Genomic DNA, 26,587 nt, shown 5'->3' with positions numbered 1-26,587 from the left:
TCTTCATAACTTTGCTTGATATCACTAGTCAATCCCTGAATATACAGGTTTCCCCCGCCATCCGAAGGTAGAGCATTCCTATGAAACGGTTCGTAAGCCGGAATGTCGTAAAGCGAAGAACCAATTACCATTTATTTATATGGGAAAATTTTGTGAGCGTTCGCAGACCCAAAAATAACCTACCAAATCATGCTAATTAACACATAAAACCTAAAATAACAGTAACATATAGTAAAAGCAGGAATGATATGATAAATACACAGCCTATATAAAGTAGAAATACTTTTCCACAATCATTGCCTGAACTGTTCTTCGTAGCGAAAATCTCATGCAAGTGCTCTCGGCAAAAACACGGCGTAAGCGCTCTCCAGTAACCTTTAAGCTTTGAAGCTGCCAAATCATACCAAATAACACATAAAAATACACAGCCTATATAAAGTAGAAAGAATATATGTACAGTGTAGGATCACTTACGGGAATCGGGAAGACATCGAGTACACTGATGATGGTGTGTTAGGCTGAGTCGTCGGAGGTTGGGGTGGTGCAGTGGCCCCCACCCTCCGGGCAGCGACCTGATACCGATCCGCGAAGCATGCAGGGGTCCAGCGGTAGCTGGGAGGCACACAGCAGATCTTTAAGAAAAAAGCCGAAATAAACATGCTAATTAATTAGGTGCCGCCCGGCACGTAATTGTCGGCCCAGATCAGAGGCGGAACAATCTGTGGGGAACGATAATGACGTCAGTGATGTCTCTGTTGAGAGCGAAGCCGGAACTCTCAAAGCGCAGATGCGCCTGCAGGTCGGGCATGTTATGGCCATTGAAGGGTCGGATCGTCTCTCCCTGCGTCCTGCTGGTTTGATTGAGATCCTTCAGCCGCTGCTCTTCAAATGTGCTGGTGCCTTTGTAGACTGCCAGCCGCTGTGGTCTTTGGCCAAGGCCTCCCAATCAGTTATAGGGATATTGCGTGCCTTCAAGGACACTTTCACGCAGTCTTTATAGCGCTTTGTGGGGCTTCCTTGCTTTCTGGTGCCAGGTGCCAGCTGGGTAAAGAATACTGCCTTTGGAAGGTGGTTGTCTTCCATCCAGACCACATGTCCAACCCATCAAAGTTGAGCCTTCATGATCAGTGTCCCTGTGCCAGAGCTCACAGCACTTCTATGGTGGGGACTGTGTCTTACCACGAAATGCCCATGATCTTACGAAGGCATCGCAGGTGGAACTGGTCAAGCATCTTGATGTGCCTGTGGTATGGGGTCCATGTTTCACAGCCGTACAGCAGAGAAGTAAGGACGACTGCTCTGTAGACTGCCATCTTGGTCTTCAGCTAGCTGCCATGTTCTCCCCACACACGTGTCCGTAGCCTGCCAAAGGATGTCCCAGATTTTGCAAGTCTGTTTGAGACCTCTTAATCTAGACTGCAGGAGGAAGTGAGGCAGCTTCCCAAGTACAAACACCATTTCCAGAAAAGTTGGGATATTTTCCAAAATGCAATAAAAACAAAAATCTGTGATATGTTAATTCACGTGAACCTTTATTTAACTGACAAAAAGTACAAAGAAAAGATTTTCAATAGTTTTACTGACCAACTTAATTTTTTTTTGTAATCATACACAAATTTAGAATTTGATGGCTGCAACACACTCAACAAAAGTTGGGACAGAGTTAAAATAAGATTGAAAAGTGCACAGAATATTCAAGTAACACCGGTTTGGAAGACTCCACATTAAGCAGGCTAATTGGTAGCAGGTGAGGTATCATGACTGGGTATAAAAGTAGCGTCCATCAAAGGCTCAGTCTTTGCAAGCAAGGATGGGTCGTGACTCACCCCTTTGTGCCAAAATTCGTGAGAGAATTGTTAGTCAGTTCAAAAGCAACATTTCTCAACGCAAGATTGCAGAGAATTTAGGTCTTTCAACATCTACAGTACATAATATTGTGAAAAGATTCAGAGAATTCAGAGACACCTCAGTGTGTAAAGGGCAAGGTCGGAAACCACTGTTAAATGTGCGTGATCTTCGAGCCCTCAGGCGGCACTGCCTAAGAAACTGTCATGCTACTGTGACAATTATAGCCACCTGGGCTCGGGAGTACTTCGGAAAACCATTGTCACTCACCACAGTCCGTCGCTGCTACCAGAAATGCAACTCAAAACTGTATTACGCAAGGAGGAAGCCATACATCAACTCTATGTAGAAACGCTGGCCAGTTCTCTGGGCCCGAGCTCATCTCAGATGGACCGAAAGACTGTGGAACCGTGTGCTGTGGTCAGATGAGTCCACATTTCAGCTAGTTTTTGGAAAAAACGGGCATCAAGTTCTCCGTGCCAAAGATGAAAACGACCATCCAGACTGTTATCAGCAAAAGGTACAAAAACCAGCATCTGTGATGGTGTGGGGGTGCATCAGTGCCCACGTCATGGGTGAGTTGCATGTACGTGAAGGTACCATTGACTCTGAGGTGTATGTTAGGATTTTAGGGAGACATATGTTGCCATCAAGGCGACGTCTCTTCCCGGGACGTCCATGCTTATTTCAGCAGGACAATGCCAGACCACATTCTGCACGGGCTACAACAGCGTGGCTTTGTAGACACAGAGTGTGTGTGCCTGACTGGCCTGCTGCCAGTCCAGATCTATCTCCTATTGAAAATGTATGGTGCATCATGAAGAGGAGAATCAGACAATGGAGACCACGGACTTTTGAGCAGCTGAAGTCTTATATCAAGCAAGAATGGACAAAATTTCCAATTGCAAATATACTACAGTAGTACCCTCAGTTCCAAAACGATTAAAAAGTGTTATTAAAAGGAAAGGTGATGTAACACAATGGTAAACATGCTTCTGTCCCAACTTTTGTTGAGTGTGTTGCAGCCATCAAATTCTGAAAACTAGCTGAAATATGGACTCATCTGACCACAGCACACGGTTCCACAGTCTTTCGGTCCATTTGAGATGAGCTCAGGCCCAAAGAACTCGCCGGCGTTTCTGCATAGAGTTGATGTATGGCTTCCTCCTTGCGTAATACAGTTTTGAGTTGCATTTCTGGATGCAGCGACGGACTGTGTTGAGTGACAATGGTTTTCCGAAGCACTCCTGAGCCCAGGTGGCTATAATTGTCACAGTAGCATGACGGTTTCTTAGGCAGTGCCGCCTGAGGGCTCGAAGATCACGCGCATTCAACAGCGGTTTTCTACCTTGCCCTTTACGCACTGAGATGTCTCTGAATTCTCTGAATCTTTTCACAATATTATGTACTGTAGATGTTGAAAGACCTAAATCCTCTGCAATCTTGCGTTGAGAAATGTTCCTTTTGAACTGACTAACAATTCTCTCACGAATTTTGGCACAAAGGGGTGAGCCACGGCCCATCCTTGCTTGCAAAGACTGAGCCTTTGATGGACGCTACTTTTATACCCAGTCATGATACCTCACCTGCTACCAATTAGCCTGCTTAATGTGGAGTCTTCCAAACCGGTGTTACTTGACTATTCTGTGCACTTTTCAATCTTATTTTAACTCTGTCCCAACTTTTGTTGAGTGTGTTGCAGCCATCAAATTCTAAATTTGTGTATGTTTACAAAATACAATTAAGTTGGTCAGTAAAACTATTGAAAACCTTTTCTTTGTACTTTTGTCAGTTAAATAAAGGTTCACATGAATTAACATATCACAGATTTTTGTTTTTATTGCATTTTGGAAAATATCCCAACTTTTCTGGAAATGGGCTTTGTAGATGAAGGTGTCAACATTGTGAGTTGTGTGCCTTCACTCTCAATTTGTGGTTCTGTAGGGTTGGTATGGGGTGCGGGCTGAAGTAGAACTTCTGTCTCTGCAGGCTGATGGATTGGCTGCAATTTCTTGCTGCCACAACGAGGCAATCAGTGAGCTCCTGTGGGTCTCTTTCACCGTACACTGCAAGAGTGCAGTCCTCTGCAAAGAGGAGTTCTCTTACAATTGCTTCCAACACTTTGGACTTGGTCTTGCGGCGTTGCAGATCAAAGAAGCGTCCATCAGTCCTGTAGCGAATTGTTATTCCCGCATCAGTCTGTAGCGAATTGTTATTCCTGCATCAGTCTGTGAGAGACCAGAGAACAGAGTAGGCACGAGGACACAGCCCTGCTTGACACCGTTAGTTACTAGGAAGGGGTCAGTGGTGCAGCAGTTTTCGATGACCCTGGCCATCATGCCATCGTGGAATGACCTGACAATGCTGACCAGACTTGGGGGACAGCTTAACTTGGTAAGGATGTGCCAAAGACCTGTGTAATTGACAGTGTCAAATGCCATCGTTAGCTCCACAAAGAGGATGTAAAGATTCTGGTTCTGCTCTCGGCACTTCTCCTCGGTCTGTCTGACAGCAAAGATCATGCCCACTGTCCCTCTGTTAGATCTGAAACCATATTGGTTCTTTGAGACAATGTCATCAAGAAGGTGAAAGGTAATCCTGTTCGGTATGATACGGGCCGTGATCTTCCCAGCTATGCTCGGGAGAAATATGCCTCTGTGGTTGTCACAGGATGCCCTGTCCCCCTTGTTCTTGTACAGGTGGATGATGTTTGCATCCGTAAAGATGGGGCAGAGCATAGTAGCTGGCAGAGTTCCTGGTAGAACAGTTTCTCCTGTTCAGAGGTGTAGGTCATGGTGTGTGTGTCGGCACTAATCAGCGTCAGATGAGTCTTGGCTTTCAGAGGCAGCCGCATTACCGTGAGGCGATCGTTGATGCCTCTGGGGAGGGACTATAGGTTCCTGATGATTGTGGTCCAGATGGCAAAGCTATCTCTGGCTTCTCTAGCTTCATTTCATCCTTTCCCTTGCCATTCCAGAAAAACATGTAGCCAGCCTTTAATTCTGTGATTTCTCCAGTCTTGGGCAGGCGTGTCTCACTGAGTGACACAATGTTGACATTGTACTTCTGAAGCACGTGTCCTACAAGAGCAGTTTGCCCTGTAGTCTGTTACTGGCCTTGTTGTCCATGAGTGTCCTGATGCTTCAGGCTCCAACACAGAGTTTGCTCAGCTTTTGGTGGATCTTCTTTGTTTTGTGGTAGTTTGACTGCAAAATAGATGTCCAGTCAGCTGTGGAATGCTGACAGGATAGGGTGAGGCAAGTTTTCCTTAGGTCACCTTTTCCAGACCCTTTCCCATGAGGGGGAGCAGTGCGGTCCTTGAAGAGGGCTGTTCCGTCGCCAAGGTGGCTGCCGAGCACTGCTCTTGCCTGGTGAGAAGAGAGCGACCATCCTGCCTTGGCTGTCTGAGAGCAGGTCTGTGACTAGTGGCTCCTAGCACCATCTTATGCTTGCCACCATTACCACTCACCCATCACCCCAAGTTTTAAGTTGGTTGTGGAGATTGGCGTAACCAAATCCTGGGCAGGAAGTGTATGAAGACCATGTGTCACGATTCCCCTCTTGGTCCAGTCGCTGATGACAAAAGGGATGCCAGGCATAACGTTTTGACGACGGCTAAACTGCAGAAGCTGCCAGATTGACGTTGAATCAGAACCAGATTGCCTTAGGGACTCCGGATTTCTTCCTCGAGGTTTAGTCCCGAAGCCTTTCCCATGAGTTGGTATAGCCGCAAGGCAGCAGAGGTTGCCTTCCCAGGCTAATGAGCCCCCCTGCTCAAAGCAACGGTTTTAAGGCGCCACTGATGGACCTTCACTCCTTCTCCTCTCAATGTAAACAGTTCCACCACGTGAAGAGCAGGAGTTGGACTCGGTTATCAGAGATGCACACTATTGGGAACGCTTTACAGTTAGTGGGAGCTTATCCTCACTACCACCCCGCTATGACAACCATTTGGAACCTCAAACTAGCCATGGTGCCACTGGCCTGGCTGCTGCTGCTGTGCCCTGATAGGTCATCTTCCCCCCAGCAGCATCCGATGGGATATACTGTTGCTGAGGGGAATGGCCATAGGAGAACCCTGTACTGACTGCTTACTCCCCTTTTTCTCCTGGTGGTCACCCATCTACTATCTAAATCTTGCACTCTTGGTGTGTCCACCTCAATAAGTGGGAATTTTGAGTAAGGGAAAATGTGGTCCTAATTCTGCAAATCCACTGAAGCAGCAAAAAGCTCATTAGATTGGAGGAAGGAGTCATAAAGTATCAAAGATGAAAGTCATTTGCACTAGTGGTGGTGGACACAGAAACAGCCTGTGTTGATCAACTCATTTGAGTGTTCACAGACAACTGCTCACTTTGGCAGTCTGCTATGTACCTAGCTGCTTCAATTATTTATTTACTTTATTTTATTTAGAGATATGGGGTGGGACAGGCCTTTCCGGCCCACAGAGCTGCGCCGTCCTGCGTCCTGCAGCCCTGATTTAATCCGAGACCAATCACAGGTTTATTCACAATGACCAGTTAATCTACTAACCAGTACATCTGTAGATTGTGGGAGGAAGCCAGATTTTTCCAGAGGAAGCCCACGTGCACATGGATGGGTAGAATGTACACACTTTAGATCATAATAGAGTGGATAGCCAGCGCCTCTTCCCCAGGGCACCACTGCTCACTACAAGAGGACATGGCTTTAAGGTAAGGGGTGGGAAGTTCAAGGGGGATATTAGAGGAAGGTTTTTTACTCAGAGAGTGGTTGGTGCGTGGAATGCACTGCCTGAGTCAGTGGGGGAGGCAGATTCACTAGTGAAGTTTAAGAGACTACCAGACAGATATATGGAGAAATTTAAGGTGGGGGCTTATATGGGAGGCAGGGTTTGAGGGTGGACACAACATTGTGGGCCGAAGGGCCTGTACTGTGCTGTACTTTTCTATGCTCTATAAGACATAAGGAGCAGAATTAGGCCCTATGGCCCATTAAGTCTGCTCCGCCATTCAGTCATGGCTGGTCCTTTTTTTTTCCTCCTCCTCAGCCCCAGTTCCCGGCCTTCTCCCCGCACCCGTTGATGCCATGTCCAATCAAGACCTATCAATTTCCAGCTTAAATACACACAACAACCAGGCCTCCATAGCTGCCGGGGTAACTAATTCCACAAATTCACCACCCTTTAGCTAAAGAAATTTTTATGCGTCTCTGTTTTGAGAGGATGCCTCTCTATCCTGAGGCTGTGTCCTCTTGTCCTAGACTCTCCCACCATGGGGAACATCCTTTCCATATCTACTCTGTTTAGGCCTTTCAACATTCGAAAAGTTTCAGTGAGATCCCTTCTTATCCTTCAGAATTCCAATGAGTACAGACCCAGAGCCATCAAACGTTCCTCATGTGATAACCTTTTCATTCTGGAATCATCCTTATGAGCCTCCTCTGAACCCTCTCCAATGCCAGCACAACTTTTCTAAGGTGAGGGTCCCAAAACTGTTAACAATTCTCAAGGTGAGTCCTCACCAGTGGCTTATAAAGCCTCAGCATCACATCTCTTGTATTTTAGTCCTCTTGAAGTGAATGCTAAAATGTCATTTGCCTTCCTCGCCACCGACTCGACCTGCAAGTTAACCTTTAGGGTGTTCTGCACAAGGACTCCCAAATTCCTTTGCATCTCAGAGTTTTGGATTTTCTCCCCGTTTAGAAAATAGTCCGCACATTTGTTTCTACTACCAAAGTGCATGACCATGCATTTTCCGACATTGTATTTCAACTGCCACTTTCTTGCCCATCCTCCTAATCTGTATAAGTCCTTCTGTATCATACCTCTTTCCTCAGCACTACCTGCCCCTTCATCAATCTTCATATCATCTGCAAACTTGGCAACAAAGCCATTTATTCCATCATCTAAATCATTTATATACAGCATAAAAATCCATCACTGGATTTTCACAGGATCATCACTGGGTTCCGGCAAACTAGCAACAGAGGAGCTGAAGGCAGTGTGGACAGGGCCAACGAACTTAACCTGTTCTTTAACAAATTTGACATTGTGACCCTTGCCCATCCCCCACATGAGTCATCTGTTGTCGGCCCCCAACCAACACATATTCCACTCTCCCCTCCTACCCCTCCTCACAGTCCCCCACCCTGCTCTCATGACTATACCCCTTCCCCACATGAAACCATCACGGTGGGCTTCACAGCTGAACAGGTGAGAAGACAGTTGAAATGTCTGAACCCAAGCAAGGCTGCAGGCCCAGATGGTGTCAGTACCAGGGTGCTCAAAACCTGTGCTCCTCAGCTATGTGGAGTACTTCGCCATGTCTTCAACCTGAGCCTGAGTCTCCAGAGGGTTCTTGTGCTGTGGAAGACGTCCTGCCTCGTCCCTGTGCCGAAGACGCCGCGCCCCAGCGGCCTCAATGACTACAGACCGGTGGCATTGACCTCCCACATCATGAAGACCCTGGAGAGACTTGTTCTGGAGCTGCTCCGGCCTATGGTCAGGCCACATTTAGATCTCATCCAGTTTGCCTACCAGCCCCGACTAGGAGTTGAGGATGCTATCGTCTACCTGCTGAACCGTGTCTACGCCCACCTGGACAAGCCAGCGAGCACTGTGAGGGTCATGTTTTTTGACTTCTCCAGTGCGTTCAACACCATCCGCCCTGCTCTGCTGGGGGAGAAGCTGACAACGATGCAGGTGGATGCTTTCCTGGTGTCATGGATTCTTGATTACCTGACTGGCAGACCACAGTACGCGTGCTTGCAACACTGTGTGTCTGACAGAGTGATCAGCAGCACTGGGGCTCCACAGGGGACTGTGTTGTCTCCCTTTCTCTTCACCATTTACACCTTGGACTTCAACTACTGCACAGAGTCTTGTCATCTTCAGAAGTTTTCTGATGACTCTGCCATAGTTGGATGCATCAGCAAGGGAGATGAGGCTGAGTACAGGGCTACGGTAGGAAACTTTGTCACATGGTGTGAGCAGAAGTATCTGCAGCTTAATGTGAAAAAAACTAAGGAGTTGGTGGTAGACCTGAGGAGGGCTAAGGCACTAGTGACCCCTATTTCCATCCAGGGGGTCAGTGTGAACATGGTGGAGGATTACAAATACCGGGGGATACGAATTGACAATAAACTGCACTGGTCAAAAAACACAGGCTGTCTACAAGAAGGGTCAGAGCCGTGTCTATTTCCTGAGGAGACTGAGGTCCTTTAACATCTGTCGGATGATGCTGTGGATGTTCTACGAGTCTGTGGTGGCCAGTGCTATCATGTTTGCTGTTGTGTGCTGGGGCAGCAGGCTGAGGGTGGCAGACACCAACAGAATCAACAAACTCATTCATAAGGCCAGTGATGTTGTGGGGATGGAACTGGACTCTCTGACGGTGGTGTCTGAAAAGAGGATGCTGTCTAAGTTGCATGCCATCTTGGTCAATGTCTCCCATCTACTACATAATGTACTGGGTGGGCACAGCAGTACATTCAGCCAGAGACTCATTCCACGTAGATGCAACACTGAACGTCACAGGAAATCATTCCTGCCTGTGGCCATCAAACTTTACAACTCCTGCCTTGGAGGGTCAGACACCCTGAGCCAATAGGCTGATCCTGGACTTATTTCCTGGCATAATTTACATATTACTATTTAATTATTTATGGTTTTATTACTATTTAATTATTTATGGTGCAATTGTGACGAAAACCAATTTCTCTCAGGATCAATAAAGTATGACTATGACCATGAAAAAGAAGTGGTCCCAACACTGACCCCTGCGGAACACCACTGTCAGCCAACCAGAAAAGGATCTTTTAATTCTCATTCGCTGCCTGCTCCCAATCAGCCAATGCTCTAACCATGTTAGTAACTTTTCTGTAATACCGTGGGCTCTTAACTTGGTAAGCAGCCTCATGTGTGGCGCCTTGTCAAAGGCCTTTTGAAAGTCCAAATATACAACATCCACTGCATCCCCTTTATCTATCCTACTTGTAATCTCCTCAAAGAATTCCAACAGGTTCATCAGGCAGGATTTTTCCTGAAGGAAACCATGCTGACTTTGTACTATCTTGTCCTGTGTCACCAAGTACTCCATCACCTCATCCTTAATAATTAACTGTAACATCTTCCCAACCACTGAGGTCAGGCTAAATGGTCTATAATTTCCTTTCTACTGCCTTCCTCCTTTCTTAAAGAGTGGAATGACATTTGCAATTTTCCATTCCTCTGGCACAATGTCAGAACCTAATAATTTTTGAAAGATCATTTCTAATACCTCTGCAATCTGTAACGCGACCTCTTTCAGAACTCTAGGGTACAGTTCCCCTGATCCGGGTGACTTATGTACCTTTAGATCTTTCAGCGTTTTGAGCACCTTCTCTATTGTAATAGTAACTGCACCCATTTCTCACCCTTCACACACTACAACATCAGGCAAACTGCTAGTGTCTTCCACAGTGAAGACTGATGCAAAATACTCATTTAGTTCATCAGCCATCTCCTTGTCCCCTGTTATTATTTCTCCTGCCTCATTTTCTAGCAGTCCTATAATCACCCTTATTTCTCTTTTATTTTTAACATACTTGGAAAAAAAACTTTTACTCTCCACTTTGATGTTATTTGCTAGCTTGCTTTCATATTTCATCTCTTCCCTTCAAGTGATTTTTTTTAGTTGCTCTCTGTGGGTTTTTAAAAACTTCCCAATCATCTACCTTCCCACTAATTTTTGTTTCGTTATTTACCCTTTCTTTTGCTTCTACAATAGCTTTGACTTCCCTTGTTAGCCATGGTTGTACTATTTGTCATTTGAGTATTTCTTCATTTTTGAAATACATATGTCCTGCACCTTCCTCATTTCCCCAGAAACACATGCCATTGCTGCTCTGCCGGCAGCTCCTTCCAGTTTACTTTGGACAACTGCTCTCTCATACCACTGTAATTTCCCTTACTCCACTGAAATACTGCTACATCAGTTTACTTTCTTCCTATCAAATTTCAAGTTGAACTCAATCATATTGTGATCACTGGTTCCTCAGGGTTCTTTTACTTGAAGCTCCTTTTAATAGCCTCCGGTTCATTATACAAGCGCTGGAAATTGTTACATCCTGACACGCGGGACAGAAGCAAGGTCGCATTGTGTATTCCACGGACCAGCAAAGACTGGCCGCTTTAACGAGCAGAGCGGTGGACACCTCTGCTGAAATCCAGAGGAAAACACACTGAGGGGGATCACAAAGCCACGGAAAGAGGGCGGGATCGAGACAACAGAGACTTTTGGAGAAGAGGAGTTTGGTGGGCAATACTGTTCCGGCTGACCAGAAATGCACTGAAAGGATTTGGGTGCTTACTGTTCTGGCTAACAATGGATGGTGCAATCCGGGGTATATTACGATTGAGGAACGTGTTTGCAGACTGGATATTGAACTTTTTATTGTTGGACTTCGGCCATATTCCACCGTGATACAACACTTGGCGGCATGGGAGGTTGTTCCTGCCTGTGGTCATCGAACGTGCAGCTCCTCCCGTGGAGGGTCAGACACCCTGAGCCAATAGACTGGTCCTGGACTTATTTTCCATCTGGCATACTTTGCATTTTGTTGCTTGATTGTTTGTGGTTTTTGTATTGCTATATTTACGCTCTATTCTTGGTTGGTGCGGCTGTAACGAAACCAAATTTCCCTCGGGATTAATAAAGTATGTCTATCTATCTATCTAACACCCAGTCCAGTACAGCTGATTCCCTAGTAGGCACTACAACAAACTGCTCTAAAAAGCCATCTCTTTGGCATTCATCAAACTCACTCTCTTGAGATCCATTACCAACCTGACTTTCCCAATCGACCTGCATGCTTCGTACAGAAAATGCCAGAATTGAGCTCTGAACTTGAACACTCTAAGCTGTAATCGTGTCATACTAATGGCTACACTACCAAATTGCTCTGTCAATTATTCCAGTGACCAAGAAGAATTTGGTTATCTGCCTCAATGACCATCATCGGGTACCACTTGCATCCATTGTGATAAAGTGCTTTGGAAGTTTGGTGATCACTCACTCCAGTCAGGGAGGAGGCTATGTAGTATCCATGCTAGGACCACCAGTCTCAAAAACAGTTACTTTCTCCAAATAGTAAGACTGATCACTGCCTCCACCCACTAACTCCCTTCAGTCACCTTATGTACAGCCTACCGTGATTTTACGGACATACAGTCAATCTATGTGAATAAGCTGTCGTATGTATTTATATTCATTGGGTGATTTTTTAAAATTATTATTTTTGTTTTCTTTATCTCTTGTGTTTTTTTGTGCTTCATTGGATCTGGAGTAACAATTATTTTGTTCTCCTTACACTTGTGTACAGGAAATCATGTTAAACTATCTTGAATCTCGAACTCCTGCCTGAGGAGTGACACAAAACCACTCTATTTTACTTACATTCACAGCAGGTCAACAGAAGATGACATCTCATAGGCTCGTCACTCAACCCTGAAGCATCTGGAGAATGAAGATGCATACATTAAGATGCTCTTTATCAACTACAGCATTCAATTCTATCCCACAAAACTAATAAATAACTCCAAGACTTGGGCCTCAATCGTTCCTTGTGCAGCTGGATCCTCAATTTCCTGACTTGCAAACCCCAGTCAGTTCAGATTGGCAGCAACATCTCTTCCACATTCATCATCAGCACAGACTTACATTTATGACTGAGATTAAGCACAGCCCCAATGCTGTATTTAAGTTTGCAGACAACACCACTGTTGTAGGCCGATTCAAGTGTGGTGATTAATCAGCTTATAGGAGTGAGATTGAAGAGCTGGCTGCGGGGTGCCAGAACAACAGCCTCTAACTCAATGTCAGTAAGACCAAGGAGCTGATTATTGGCTACAGGAGGAGAAATCCTGCATACCATGAGCCAGTCCTTAGGGTATCAGAGGTGAAGAGCAGTAGCAACTTTAAATTCCTCAGCATTATCATTTCATAGAATCTGTCCTGGGTACAGCACGTAAGTGCCATTGTGAAGAAAGCACCACAGAGCTTCTACACCCTTATACGTCTGCAAAATTTGGCTGTTATCTAATACTTTAACAAACTTCTACAGATATGTGGTGGAGAGTATACTGATTAGTATCAGAACCTGGTATGGAAATACCAATACCCTTGAATGGAAAAGCATACAAAAAGTAGTGGATACAGCCCAGTCCATCCCTGGAAAGAGCATCCCTATGAGGAGTACTGTCACAGGAAAGCGGCATCCATCATCAATTACTCTTCCCCCCCTGCTCCCCCCACCCCACCACCACTCAAGTCATGTTCTCTTCTCATTGCTGCCACCAGGAAGAAGGTACAGGAGCTTCAGGACCCACACCATCCAGTTCAGGAACAGTTATTACTCCTCAACCATCAGACTCTTGAACCAGAGGGGATAACTTCACTCAATTTTACTTTCTCCAATACTGAACTATTCCCACAGCCTATGGATTCACTTTCAAGGACTATCTTGGTTTCAATATTTATTGCTTATTTATTATGATTCTGTTTTTTTTTCTTTTCGTATTCACACATTTTGTTTCATTTTGCAGATTGGTTGTTTGTCCATCTTGGTGTGTTTTTTTTCATTGATTCTATTGTGTTTCTTTGGATTTACTGTAATGCCTGCAAGAAAATGAATCTCGGTATTGTATATGATGATATATATGTACTTTAATAATACATTTACTTTTAGCTTTGAACTTTGAATGGCAGAATGGAAGTATTGAAGGTTTGACAAAGCACTGAAAGTTCCATGGTTTGGAAAGTGTGTCATTCTTATTTTGATTTTGCTTTCAGGTATTCTAATCTGCAAATCAGTTTTACATGATTGTAGAAAGGCTATTGACTTTATTGATTTGCTGAAATTTTAATTCTGACCTTAAAAGCCACACTTAAATCTCATTCCATTTACATTGAGCAACTTGTGTATTTCAGTTAGTTGTAAAGTAATTGTTGGTCATATTGTAATTTTGTAGCCTTTGTGCCTCTGCAGAAACAGGATGCGAAAGTTATTATTATCAAAGCACATTTAGATTAAGTTTCATGTGGCTGTTCATCAAATCATATTTTAGGGAGACTTCAAACTAAGCCAGAGATTTAGTCAAACTGAGCTTCCAGAAGTAATTTACAGTGGAACATTAATTTTTGCTTTTGTTTGATTGTTACATGTATATATGACATTGTCTGTTGAGCTAAGAAGAGGTCTTCCAAGGAGGAGTGGCAATTTGTCGAAGGTTCTTTACATTGAAACAATTGAAGTTTCAAGCATAAGTGTGTAGCTAAAGAATTTTTAGATTATGTTTTTAGGTTGTGTCCCTAGGAAGGACTTTGCTAATACTCTAAAGCTATCGGAAAAGTGTTAGACAAACAAAATATGTTTGATTTATTTGGAAGCATTTGTCTTTGAGGGAATGTGGTTTATTACAGAATATAATATAAATTAAACTAATCTGCTGTATCTGGGCATTCCTGTTTTTCGATGACATCTGACCTAGCAGTCCTTCTGTTGTTCCTGTTATCATTCTTCCCATGATTTAATCACAGAAATATTTGAATTCATTAACAGTGGGGTATCATAATGGACATTATTGAGATGAATATTTGGAAAGATTATTTCCCTATACAAACCATTTGAACATCAAATTAAAGAATTTTGGAGGAAAATATGCAAGTCATCGATACAACACACAAGATGCTGAAAGAAATCAGTGGGTTGGGCAGTGTCCAAGGATGGAAATGAGCAGTCAATATTTTGAGTCGAGTACCTTTATCCGGTCTGGCTGTCTTGGCCGGTCCCAGTCCTAATGAAGAGTTTTGACCCAAAGTATCGACTGTTCATTTCCCTCCACAGGTGCTAGTTTGATCTACTGAATTCCTCCAGCCTGTTGTGTCCCACCGGAGTCCCAGCATCTGCAGACTTTCTTGTGTCTGCAAGTTATGTATATATTGACTGAATATATGCTTTCTGGTTATAATTTCAACTCTGTTCCTGTTTTATAGCATTATTATAATTACTGATTATTGAGTATTTGAGAGAAAATCACACTGGTCTTAACTTTACATTTATTCTGTTTTTCAGCCATGAAGTGGTACTTCCAAATCCTGACTCTAGTTTGCTGCTTTGTGAAAATATCAAAGGCTGCCAAAATTGTGGTTGTGCCGCCGATTATGTTTGAAAGCCATCTTTATATTTTTAAGACTCTAGCTAAGGCTTTACATGAGGATGGACATGAGATGGTGTTTGCAGTGTCAGAAGGCAGAGAGATCCCTTCATCGGATTACTTCAGATTGCTACGATATCCAGGCTTCTTCAATAGCACCACAGCAGATGATTTCTTGCAGTCCAAGATGAGGAATATTTTTTCTGGAAGACTAACTGCACTAGAGCTCTTTGACATTCTGGAGCATTACTCCAAGAACTGTGACATCATGGTCGGCAGCCAGAGTTTTATTGCTCAGCTGAAAGAAGAAAAGTTTGACTTGCTTTTAGTGGACCCTAATGAAATGTGCGGCTTTGTGATTGCACACCTTCTGGGAGTGAAGTATGCTGTCTTTTCCACTGGCCTTTGGTATCCAGCGGAGGTTGGTGCTCCAACACCACTAGCCTATGTACCAGAATTCAACTCCCTCCTTACAGACAACATGAATTTGTTTCAACGAATTACAAATATTGCAGTGTACTTAGTATCGCGCTTTGGTGTGAATTTTCTGTTCTTGCCAAAATATGAGAGAATAATGCTGAAGTACAAAATTGAGCCTGAGCGCTCCATGTATGACTTAATACAGGGTTCCAGTTTATGGATGCTGTGCACTGATGTGGCACTCGAGTTTCCTCGACCTACATTACCCAATGTTGTGTATGTAGGAGGAATATTGACAAAACCTGCCAGCCTTCTACCAGAAGTAAGATTCGATTTCTTTCACAGCTTCAAATTTCTCCAGGGTGTTTGTATTTTATTTTTATTTACAGATACAGTGGGTTAACAGGCCCTTCTGGCCCAGTGAGCCCTTGCTGCTTAATTACACCATGCTTACTCAAATGTCCGTGAAGCGTGTGAGGAAACTGGAACACCCAGAGGAAACCAATGTGGTTACAGGGAGAACATACAAACTTCTTGGAGATGGTGGTGGGAATTGAATATGATTGCTGGTCTTATAATGGCACTGCACTGCTGTGCCACTGCTAACCATGTTCATTTTATAGTCTGTTGTTTTATCCAGCATGTTGAAAAGCAATTACATCGCCCTTAAGCACATGGATGAGCTTCAACAAAGTAGTAATTTATTTGTTTCAAAATACAGTGTGGTGACAGGCCCTTCCGGCCCAATACGAACATAAGACATAGGAGCAGAATTAGGGTATTTGGCCCACTGAGTCTGCTCTGCCATTCAGTCATGGCTGGTCCTTTTTCTCCCCTCCTCAGCCCCACTCCCCAACCATGTAACCAATGAACCTACTAACGAACATCTTTGGAATGTGGGTGGAAACTGGAGCACCTGGAGGAAATCCACGCAGTCACGGGGGAGGATGTGCAAACTCCTTACAGACTGTAGTGGGAACTGAGCCCCAGTTGCTGGTGCGGAATGGCATTACATTAACCACTACGTTATCGTGTCACCCCAAATGATGTTATGATAATGGATGCTATGGTTCCTGACAGATTAGATATTTAGACCTCAATTTTTATATATCACACGAGTGGAAGTAGCTGAAATGTACTGTGTGACAATATCACAAGCCTTAAAATTAGTTAACAAATTTCAAGTTTATTGTTGGAGATGGGGATGAAATTTAAAATTCAGATTGTAATTTCATAAATTTAAAAAATGGACTTTCATTGGTACTTCTGACATCTGTATATTGAAAATTTAGCTGGGCAGCGAGAAGCTACTTGCAATTTCAAATTTTGATATAATCAAGTTATTTTTTCTTTAAGGATCATCATTGCTTACAGAGAATAGATAAATTAACACACCTGGTGTGTCATGTGGTTGCATCCCCTTTTTAATTCATTTCCAGTCACATTCACATTTTGACCCATCACCTCCATCCTGCATTGATATAATGTAAGGAAAATAAAAATAAACTTTATCCAGAATCAAGTTCTTAAAATATAAAGCCATCATCAACCTTGCAACTTCTTGTTTTCATTTCAGTCTCACCCATGAATACACCAACATTTATAAGTATGGCAAACTGCTTTGTAGAAACAAGAGATTAACTTTTTTTTAAAGATGTTCGGATTCTGCCCCCCCCCACCACTCCACCACCAATGCTATAGATGGAATCCTCACCTCCATCTTCTATTTCCAATACATCTACCCTTCCATTTCCACCCCCTCCAGTATAACAGGTATAGAGTTTTCCTAGTCCTCCCCTTCCACCCTGCCTCCTAAGTATTCTTGGCAGCTTTCTTCATCTCAAAACAGGATCTCACCACCATATATGCCTTCCCTCTCCCACCTCCTGTCTGCTTTCTGCAAGGATCACTTTGTGATTCCATTGTCCACTTGTCTGTCCCGAGTCCTTTCTTCCTCCAGATATTTATCCCTGCAATTGTGCCTAGTGTAACCACCATCCAGGGTACGAAACGGTCTTGCAGCTGAGGCAGCCCTTCACATGTGAATTCATTTGTGTTATTGATGAGACCCAGTGCAGACTAGTGGATCATTTTGTTGTGCACCTCTGTCTATCGTACCAGCTAGGATCTCTTAGTAGCCAGCCATTTTAATTCAGTTCCCATTCCTACGCAGATATGTCTGTCCACTGCCAAGTTGAGGCTAGACGCAGGTTCAAAGTACATCATCTTGTATTCTGCCTTGGTAGTCTCCAATCTGACCATATGAACATTGATTTCACTAACTTCCAGTAACCACTCCCTTCTGTCTCTTCCTTTTTCCCTTTATTCCACTCCATCTTTCTCCTCTCCTACACTCTTGACCTGTCCATTATCTCCAACCTCCTCATTTATTTTCCTTACCACCTCCTTCCCTTTATCCCATGGTTCACTGTCCTCTCCTATCAGGTTCCATGTTCTTCAGCCCTTTGTAACTTTCACCTATCGCCTCCCAGCTTCTTGCATCATTCTTGCTGCCCCCCACTTCACCTGCCCATAACCCCCCTCAACTGCTTGCTCCACTCTTCCTCCCCCCCCCACCTTTTTATACTGGCTATCTCCTCTCTTCTTTTAAAAGCTCTGATAAAGGATATCAACCTGAAACATTGACTGCTTATTTCCCTCCATAAATACTGCCTGACACAGGGTTCCGCCACCTACTTTGTGTGTTGCTGTAAATAGCTTTATTTATATTAATAGTGCATTACTGTCTAATCTTCTCTAGTCACCAGCAAATAGATTTAATTCTTAAAGTTACCAGCTGCAAACCAACTTTCCTGACATTCTTACTATAATTCCATTCCAAAGAATGACTTTAGTTGTTTCTATAATGAAAGCAGCTTGTAAAATAAGGTTGAAACAAGAAAATGGAAAATTGCTTTTATCTACAGTTCAACTGATTCCTAAGATCTCTGTCAGAAAGATTTTTTGTATCAATTAATACTCAGTTAAAAATGCACATTGAAGTTCTTCCTTGGGGATGAGCAATTAGTTCCAAAATTTTAGATTTTTTTTGTGGATGACATTATATGACATTAATAGAAATATTGCAAAACTTTAACTATAAGTGGTAATAGAAAAGACCACAGTTGTTGACACAATGTGCATTGCTTCCCCATGGCCTTTTAAAACCTTCTAAATCTTAGTCAAGAAAATAATATGCTATATTTCTGCTTGTGTATTTTTACAGCTATTTAATCAGTTCCTTTTAAAAATACAATACTTCAAAATACAAATGTTATTTCATATCTAGTTAAAATGTGATCAGATTTTGTGGCACAAAAGCCACTTGCTTCATGTCTAAAGGTTTCATTGGTTATGACTTGGGATTTCCCGTTGGACACTTAGCTCAAAGAAAATTGTCAGGCACAGCATATACTCTGCCTATGTCCAGAATCTGCCAGTGGTGTCAATTTCAGAATAACTTGCATAATATTTGATAAATTTGGACAATATCTAGAGAAATGTGGTATTTGGGTGAAAATTAAGCTGTCGATGGCATTAAGATGGATCCTTGGGAGGAATAGCATTTCTGATAGAAACTTGATGCTTTGATAGCTAACTGAAAATTCATGGTTACCTGATCTTGTTGTCCAATTTTATAAACTGTAATTGTGATTGCTATGTGATTTACCTCTTATTTCAAAATCTCAACCATTGTAGCTGTTTTATTCTTGACCATTTACTTGCTGGTAATATCTTGAAGCAGAGTGACTTAACAAAAATGGCTTTTCATTATTAGATATCTGTATTCATTGACTTCTGAGGAAAATAGTATGATTTGTGTGCATGATGTGTTATTTAGTTCTGTGGACTTTTCCAAACGAATAGGATAAAGGAGCTCTTAGCTGGAGTGCAGAAAATGTTTTGTTTCAGTTATTTGCACTGTGTAACACAGATATGGCCTGTGTGGAGCTGCCAGTTAGTGTCAGCCTGTGACTAGCTCTGTACTTAACAGCTGTGCATTCAATAATCGTTTGTTGTTGTAGTGATACTCATCTTTATAGTTAGACTGGAATAACTGTTGTACAGCCTGGTGATCTGGATCAGCACAGTTGATGCCCCTAGTGCGCAGCAGACATTCCCCTCCCCTCATCACCCCCACCCAGATTACTGGCTGTTCTTGCACCACTTGTACCTTCATTTGAGCTGCTTACTAAAAATGAAATTGAATGCATGTTGAGAATGTCAGCACATTTTTGCCAGTGGAACAACAATGCGAGATGAAAAATGAAAAGCACTTATTGTTCCTATTATGTATTATTCAATATTTTGTTTTTGGTGGTTCTGAATTAGTTTAGCTTGAAGAATGCTAGATATCAGAGTTTAGGAGTTGTGCAATTAAATTTCAGTATTTAATCATAACTTGGCAAGTTTTAAAATTGATTTAAATTTGGTGTTATGCGCCAAAGCACGGTGAGATAATGAGCAAGAAAGTTACCAAAATCTTTGTGTAAGGTCTGTGCATTGCTTCATGTTCTTGCTTTTAAAGGGCCAAGGGAAAAGACAAAATGGAAATATTGACATCAGCAACCAAAATGCGTTTTATTTTTGAAAATGAACTGCAATGGCCACTCAAATCCTTCACTGCATTGACATGTCCTCATTTTATTTATTAGTTGGGAATGTTAACATAAAACTGTGCCTTCTGGGCATGTGACCCAAGATTAAAGTTTAAGCATGCCCTCAGAGTAAGGATTTTGGCTTATTTTAACTTCATGTGCTTATATAACAAAATTGATGCATGCTTTAAGTATGTTATTTGATAAATTGCAGAGGGTGTTTAACTTCTTGAGAGAAATATTTCGAATTTTGAGTCTTTGCTGTTGTACAATGCCTTGCACTGAATGAGTTCTTAAGATGATAAACAATGTCTGTTTTTCAATGAAGACCTTTATGAGGTCTTATCAATTTGGTGAGAAAAGCCTGTAGAATTGCTGGAGGCCTGTTGCAGGCAATAGAACCAAGGCAGTCTATCAGTTGCTCTCAATGTATAAGAGAGAATTGGGAAAATGTGAACATTATAATTCAGCTGCCTAACTGCAGGCAAGGCTATTTAGATTTCATGGTATTGCTTTCGTTTCACAGTCCCTTAGAGCAGTGGACCCCAACCACTGAGCCACAAAGCATGTGCTACCAGGCCGTAAGGAAACGATATGATTTGGTGATCTAAAACGATATGAGTCAGCTGCACCTTTCCTCATTCCCTGTCACACCCACTGTTGAACTTGAACGCATGCAAGGTCATCAGTCAGTATACTTGATGAGTAAAAAAACAAACGTCGCTTGAGAGATTCTTTGGAAGAGGTGGTAGGGGACATAAAAGGCCTAACGATGATGATAACGTAGAGACAGCTGAGGCTGAGACTGCAAAAAGAAAGAAAGCTTCCTTCAACAGAAAATACGACAAGTTGTACAGAAAATATGGCTTTATTGCAACCGGTGACTCGCACGCTCCAAGCCCCTGTGTGTGATATGTGGAGACAAGCTGTCTAATGAGGCAATGAAGCCCTCAAAACTGCTTTGGCACCCTGCACTTAAAGACAAACCCGTTGAGTTTTTTGAGCGGAAAAAACGTGAGCAAGCGGGACAGAAGCAAGTGCTGAGAGCCACCACCTCCACAAATGCTGCTGCTCTGAGAGCATCGTACTTAGTGGCTAGCCGTATTGTTAAGGCTAAGAAGCCTTTCACTGTTGGTGAAGGATTGATTCTGCCTGCTGCCAAGGACATGTGCCGTGAACTGTTGGGAGAAGCTGCAGCTAACAAGATGGCACAGGTTTCTCTTTCAGCTACCACAGTTTCAAGGAGAATCGACGACACAGCGGAGGATATCGAAGCACAGCTATTGGAACGTCTTAACGAGTCACCATGGTATGCTATCCAGGTCGATGAGTCTACCGATGTCGACAACAAGGCAATGCTGTTGGTTTATGTGCGATACATATTTCAAGACGATGTGCGTGAGGATATGTTGTGTGCACTGCCTCTGCCCACTAACACAACTGGGGCGGAACTATTCAAGTCTTTGAATGTCTACATGTCAGGCAAACTGGACTGGTCATTCTGTGTTGGAATATGCACAGGTGGGGCTGCAGCTATGACTGGACCGCTGTCTGGCTTCACTACCCGAGTCAAAGGTTGCTCCTGAATGCCAGTCTACATACTGTGTCATACACAGGGAAATGCTGGCTAGCCAAAAAATGTCACCTGATCTTAACAGCGTATTGAGTGACATTGTTGAAGTTTCTCTACGACCAAATTACCTATGGCACCACTTTCAATGAATTACAGATCTGTATTTCCAGTTCCCTTTTTACTACCACACTTCTTCTCAGTGTCCTACCACTCAATGTGTAAGACCTACCCTGGTTGGTCCTCCTAAGATGCAACACCATTTGCCATTTTTCAGCCCATTTTTCCACCTGGTCCAGATCCCACTGTAAGCTTTGATAATCTTCCTTTCTCCATTATACCCTCCAAAACTTGGTGTCATCCATAAATTTGTTCATCCAGTTAACTATGTAATCATCTGGATCAATGATATAGATGACAAACAACAATGGATCCAGCAGCAATCTCTACAGCACTCCATTAGTCATAGGCCTCCAAGTCAGACACGCAAACATCTACTACCATATTCTGGCTTCTCCAGTGGACCCAATGTCTAATCGAATTTACAACCTCATCTTGAATGCCAAGCAACTGAACCTTGCTAACGTCCATGTAGACACTATCCATTGCTTTGCCTATATCAACTTTCCTCCTTGAAAAACTGTATAAGGTTAGTTAGACATGACCTACTATGCACAAAGCTATGCTGACTATCACCAATCAATCCCTGGTCCTATAGAATATCTTGCAGTAACTCACCCACTGTTAGGCGCACTGGCCTATAATTTCCAGGTTTATTCTTACAGCCTTTCTTAAACAACAGATAACATTAGCTGTCCTCCAGTTCTTTGGTACCTCACCTGTCACAAGGAATAATTTCAATATCTCTGCTAGGGCTCCTGCAATTCTGCACTTACCTTCCATAGGATCCAAAGGAACACATTGTTAGCCCCTGGGGATTTGTATTCCTTAATTTGCCTCAAGACAGCAGACACTTCATCCTCTGTAATCTGTGTAGGATCCATGACCTCACTGCTGCTTTGCCTCACATCGATAGGCTCTGTGCCCATCTCCCAAGTAAATACAGATGCAAGAAATCAATTTAAGATCTCCCCATCTCTTTTAGATCTGTGCATGATTACCATTCTACTTTTCCAGAGTGCCAATTTTGTCCCTTGCAATTCTTTTGCTCTTGACATATCTGTCGAAGCCCTTAGGATCCTCCTTCATCTTGTCTGCTAGTGCAACCTCTTGCTGCCTCTTTGCTCCCCTGATTTCTTTCATAAGTGTTCTCTTGCATTTCTCCTTTTTCAATATTTATATTAATTTTACATATAAGAATACAGAGTACAAGAAAAAATATATATCAATACATTATACTAAATCGTATATAAAGATTCCTTACCCTAGCATTTCCTATACTCAACAAGAAATACATTTTTTCCTACCTGCCTATACCAGGGCTTCAATATCTCTCAAAAACCAATGTTCACTAAACCAGTTATCCTTGCCTTTTATTTTGATAGGCAGATGCAAGCTTTGTACTCTCAAAATTTCACTTTTGAAGGCCTCCCACTTACCAGATACACATTTGCCAGAAAACAGACTGGCCAATCCACACTTGCCAGATCCTTTCTGATGCCATCAAAATTGGCTGTTTTCTAATTTAGAATCTCAACCCTAGGATCGAACCTATCCTTTTACACAACTACATTGAAACTAATGGCATTATGATCACTAGCTGCAAAGTGTTCCCCTACTCAAACTTCTGTCACTTCCCTTGTTACATTCCCTGATAAGAGATCAAGTCTTGCACTCTGTTGTTGAGATAGATTAAAGAGACTTTCCTGAACACAGCTGACAAGCTCTATCCCATCTTGTGCTTTTATAGTATGGAAGCTAGATGCTGCAGTGTGTTTTATTTATTTAAGGCAATCAAGGGTAACAAATTGAACAATACATTTCAAGACCATCCAACAGTCCACAAATTTAGAGGAACAAATTTGTATTGTCCCAGTCAATATGTGGGAAGTGTAAAGTCATCTACTATTACAACTTTGTTTCTTGCAGCAGTCAGTGATCTCTCTACAAATCTGTTCTGCAAACTGTTGGATGGAATTGAAATGTGTGGTTCAACTTATTGCCCTCTATTGCCTTAAATTCACACTGCAGCATCTAACTTCCATACACCTCTTCAACAGCAGGGCAATTTAGTATGTAAAACACTGTGTAGAATAACAAGAGTTTGCATTTAGAGTATCCCAAGCACAGAATAATTATAATACTTCCATCGTATTTTCCCTCTGGTGATTTTGTTATGTGCTTGGTGTATAAAGGGTGTTTTAGTTACCAAATGAACTGCTCTTCAGTGAAGCTTACAAATTAGATGAATGTGGGAAATCAAGGGACAAAGAAAGCAATGAAATGAATCAAGCATTTGATCTAAAATATGATGTGTGGTACAGAAGGTTGACTGCCAAATTTAAAATCAAACTTGTACTTCATTGACATTTTTAATCTTTGACACATTTTTACTTTCCCCACTTTAATGAAAATCAAATGCGTGCAACAGTACAGCATCAGTGCAAAGTTGTGTTTGTTTTGTGCTGCATTCAGTTTATTTTAATTGACAAAGCAGGAAATAACAAATAGTGCTGCACAGATCTTTGAGCAAAAATGTACTTTTTCTTCGGTTTGGCTGACAGCTGATGTATTATTTTATAATAATGAATTTGGACTTAATGCCACATCACATACCAGTAATTAAAATTAACTGTTCACTTTTTAAAGTTGGTAGCATAAATTAACATATAACATCACTGGCATATGTGGCAAAATTTCTTGTTTTGTGGCAGCAGTGCATTGTAATACATTATAGATAAACTATGCATTAAATAAAGTATTTAAAAAAATTCAATAAGTAATGCAAAAAGTACAAAGAGCAAATAAAGAGAAAAAATAGTGAGATAGTGTACATGGGTTCTTTGTCCATTCAAAAATCTAATGGTGGAGGGGACACAGCTGTTCCTAAAAGTTGAATGTGTGTCGTGAGACTCTGTACCACTACAGTGATGGTAGCAAAGAGAAAAGCATGTCCTGGGTGACGGAGGATGATGATGGATGCCACTTTTTTGAGGCATCACCTTTTGAAGATGTCCTTGATGTCTGGGAGGCTAGTGTCCATGATGGAGCTGGCTTAGTTTACAATTTGATGCTTCTTTTTCCAATCCTGAGCAGGTGACCCTCCAATCCAGTTAGAATCTCTGCACAGTACACCTATAAAATTTGCAAGAATCTTTGGTGACATACCAAGTCTCCTCAGACGCTTAATGAGATACAGCCACCGTCATATTGGGCCCGAGATAGATCTTCAGAGATGTTGACACCTAAGAATTTGAAACTGCTCATCCTTTCCATTGTTGTTTCCTCGATGAGGACTGGTGTGTGTTCCCTCAACTTCCCCTTCCTGAAGTCCACAATCAATTCCTTGATTTTTTTGACGTTGAGTACAATGTTGTTATTGAGACACCACCCAACCATCTGATCTATCTCACTCCTGTACGTCTCCTTGTTACCATCTGAAATTCTGCCAAATTTATAGATATCTTTTAACGCCATACAGTTGTGGGTGTAAAGAGTGTAGGAGTAGTGGGCTAAGCACACATCCTTCAGGTGCACCAGTACTGATGTCATAGAAACATAGAAACATAGAAAATAGGTGCAGGAGTAGGCCATTCGGCCCTTCGAGCCTGCACCGCCATTTATTATGATCATGGCTGATCATCCAACTCAGAACCCCAGCCCAGCCTTTCCTCCATACCCCCTGACCCCCGTAGCCACAAGGGCCATATCTAACTCCCTCTTAAATATAGCCAATGAACTGGCCTCAACTGTTTCCTGTGGCAGAGAATTCCACAGATTCACCACTCTCTGTGTGAAGAAGTTTTTCCTAATCTCGATCCTAAAAGGCTTCCCCTTTATCCTCAAACTGTGACCCCTCGTTCTGGACTTCCCCAACATCGGGAACAATCTTCCTGCATCTAGCCTGTCCAATCCCTTTAGGATTTTATATGTTTCAACCAGATCCTCCCTCAATCTTCTAAATTCCAATGAGTACAAGCCCAGTTCATCCAGTCTTTCTTCATATGAAAGTCCTGCCATCCCAGGAATCAATCTGGTGAACCTTCTTTGTACTCCCTCTATGGCAAGGATGTCTTTCCACAGATTAGGGGACCAAAACTGCACACAATACTCCAGGTGTGGTCTCACCAAGGCCTTGTACAACTGCAGTAGTACCTCCCTGCTCCTGTACTCGAATCCTCTCGCTATAAATGCCAGCATACCATTTGCCTTTTTCACCGCCTGCTGTACCTGCATGCCCACTTTCAATGACTGGTGTATAATGACACCCAGGTCTCGTTGCACCTCCCCTTTTCCTAATCGGCCACCATTCAGATAATAATCTGTTTTCCTATTTTTGCCACCAAAGTGGATAACTTCACATTTATCCACATTAAATTACATCTGCCATGAATTTGCCCACTCACCCAACCTATCCAAGTCACCCTGCATCCTCTTAGCATCCTCCTCACTGCTAACACTGCCACCCAGCTTCGTGTCATCCGCAAACTTGGAGATGCTGCATTCAATTCCCTCATCCAAGTCATTAATATATATTGTAAACAACTGGGGTCCCAGCACTGAGCCTTGCGGTACCCCACTAGTCACCGCCTGCCATTCTGAAAAGGTCCCGTTTATTCCCACTCTTTGCTTCCTGTCTGCTAAGCAATTCTCCACCCACACCAATACCTTACCCCCAATACCGTGTGCTTTAAGTTTGCACACTAATCTCCTGTGTGGGACCTTGTCAAAAGCCTTTTGAAAATCCAAATATACCACATCCACTGGTTCTCCCCTATCCACTCTACTAGTTACATCCTCAAAAAATTCTATGAGATTCGTCAGACATGATTTTCCTTTCACAAATCCATGCTGACTTTG

The 26,587-nt window shown here is 42.7% G+C and overlaps 1 protein-coding gene across 3 annotated transcripts in view; it reads left to right on the top strand.

The window, feature by feature from the left end:
• Window positions 1–26,587, top strand: part of ugt8 (UDP glycosyltransferase 8) — a 134,330-nt gene that overhangs the window by 44,869 nt on the left and 62,874 nt on the right. For 2 of the 3 annotated variants that reach the window (XM_063042236.1, XM_063042235.1), the window contains exon 2: window positions 14,938–15,761. In XM_063042236.1, the coding sequence (XP_062898306.1) occupies window positions 14,940–15,761 (822 nt within the window). In that variant the 5' untranslated portion in view covers window positions 14,938–14,939. The remainder of the gene's footprint in view (window positions 1–14,937; window positions 15,762–26,587) is intronic. The other variant, XM_063042237.1, reaches the window with a different exon arrangement.

Source organism: Mobula hypostoma, chromosome 3 (genome assembly GCF_963921235.1).
Source record: "Mobula hypostoma chromosome 3, sMobHyp1.1, whole genome shotgun sequence".
NCBI classification, from domain to species: domain Eukaryota; kingdom Metazoa; phylum Chordata; class Chondrichthyes; order Myliobatiformes; family Myliobatidae; genus Mobula; species Mobula hypostoma.
Note: the sequence above shows the minus strand (reverse complement) of the source record. Positions and strands in the feature narration are given on the sequence as shown.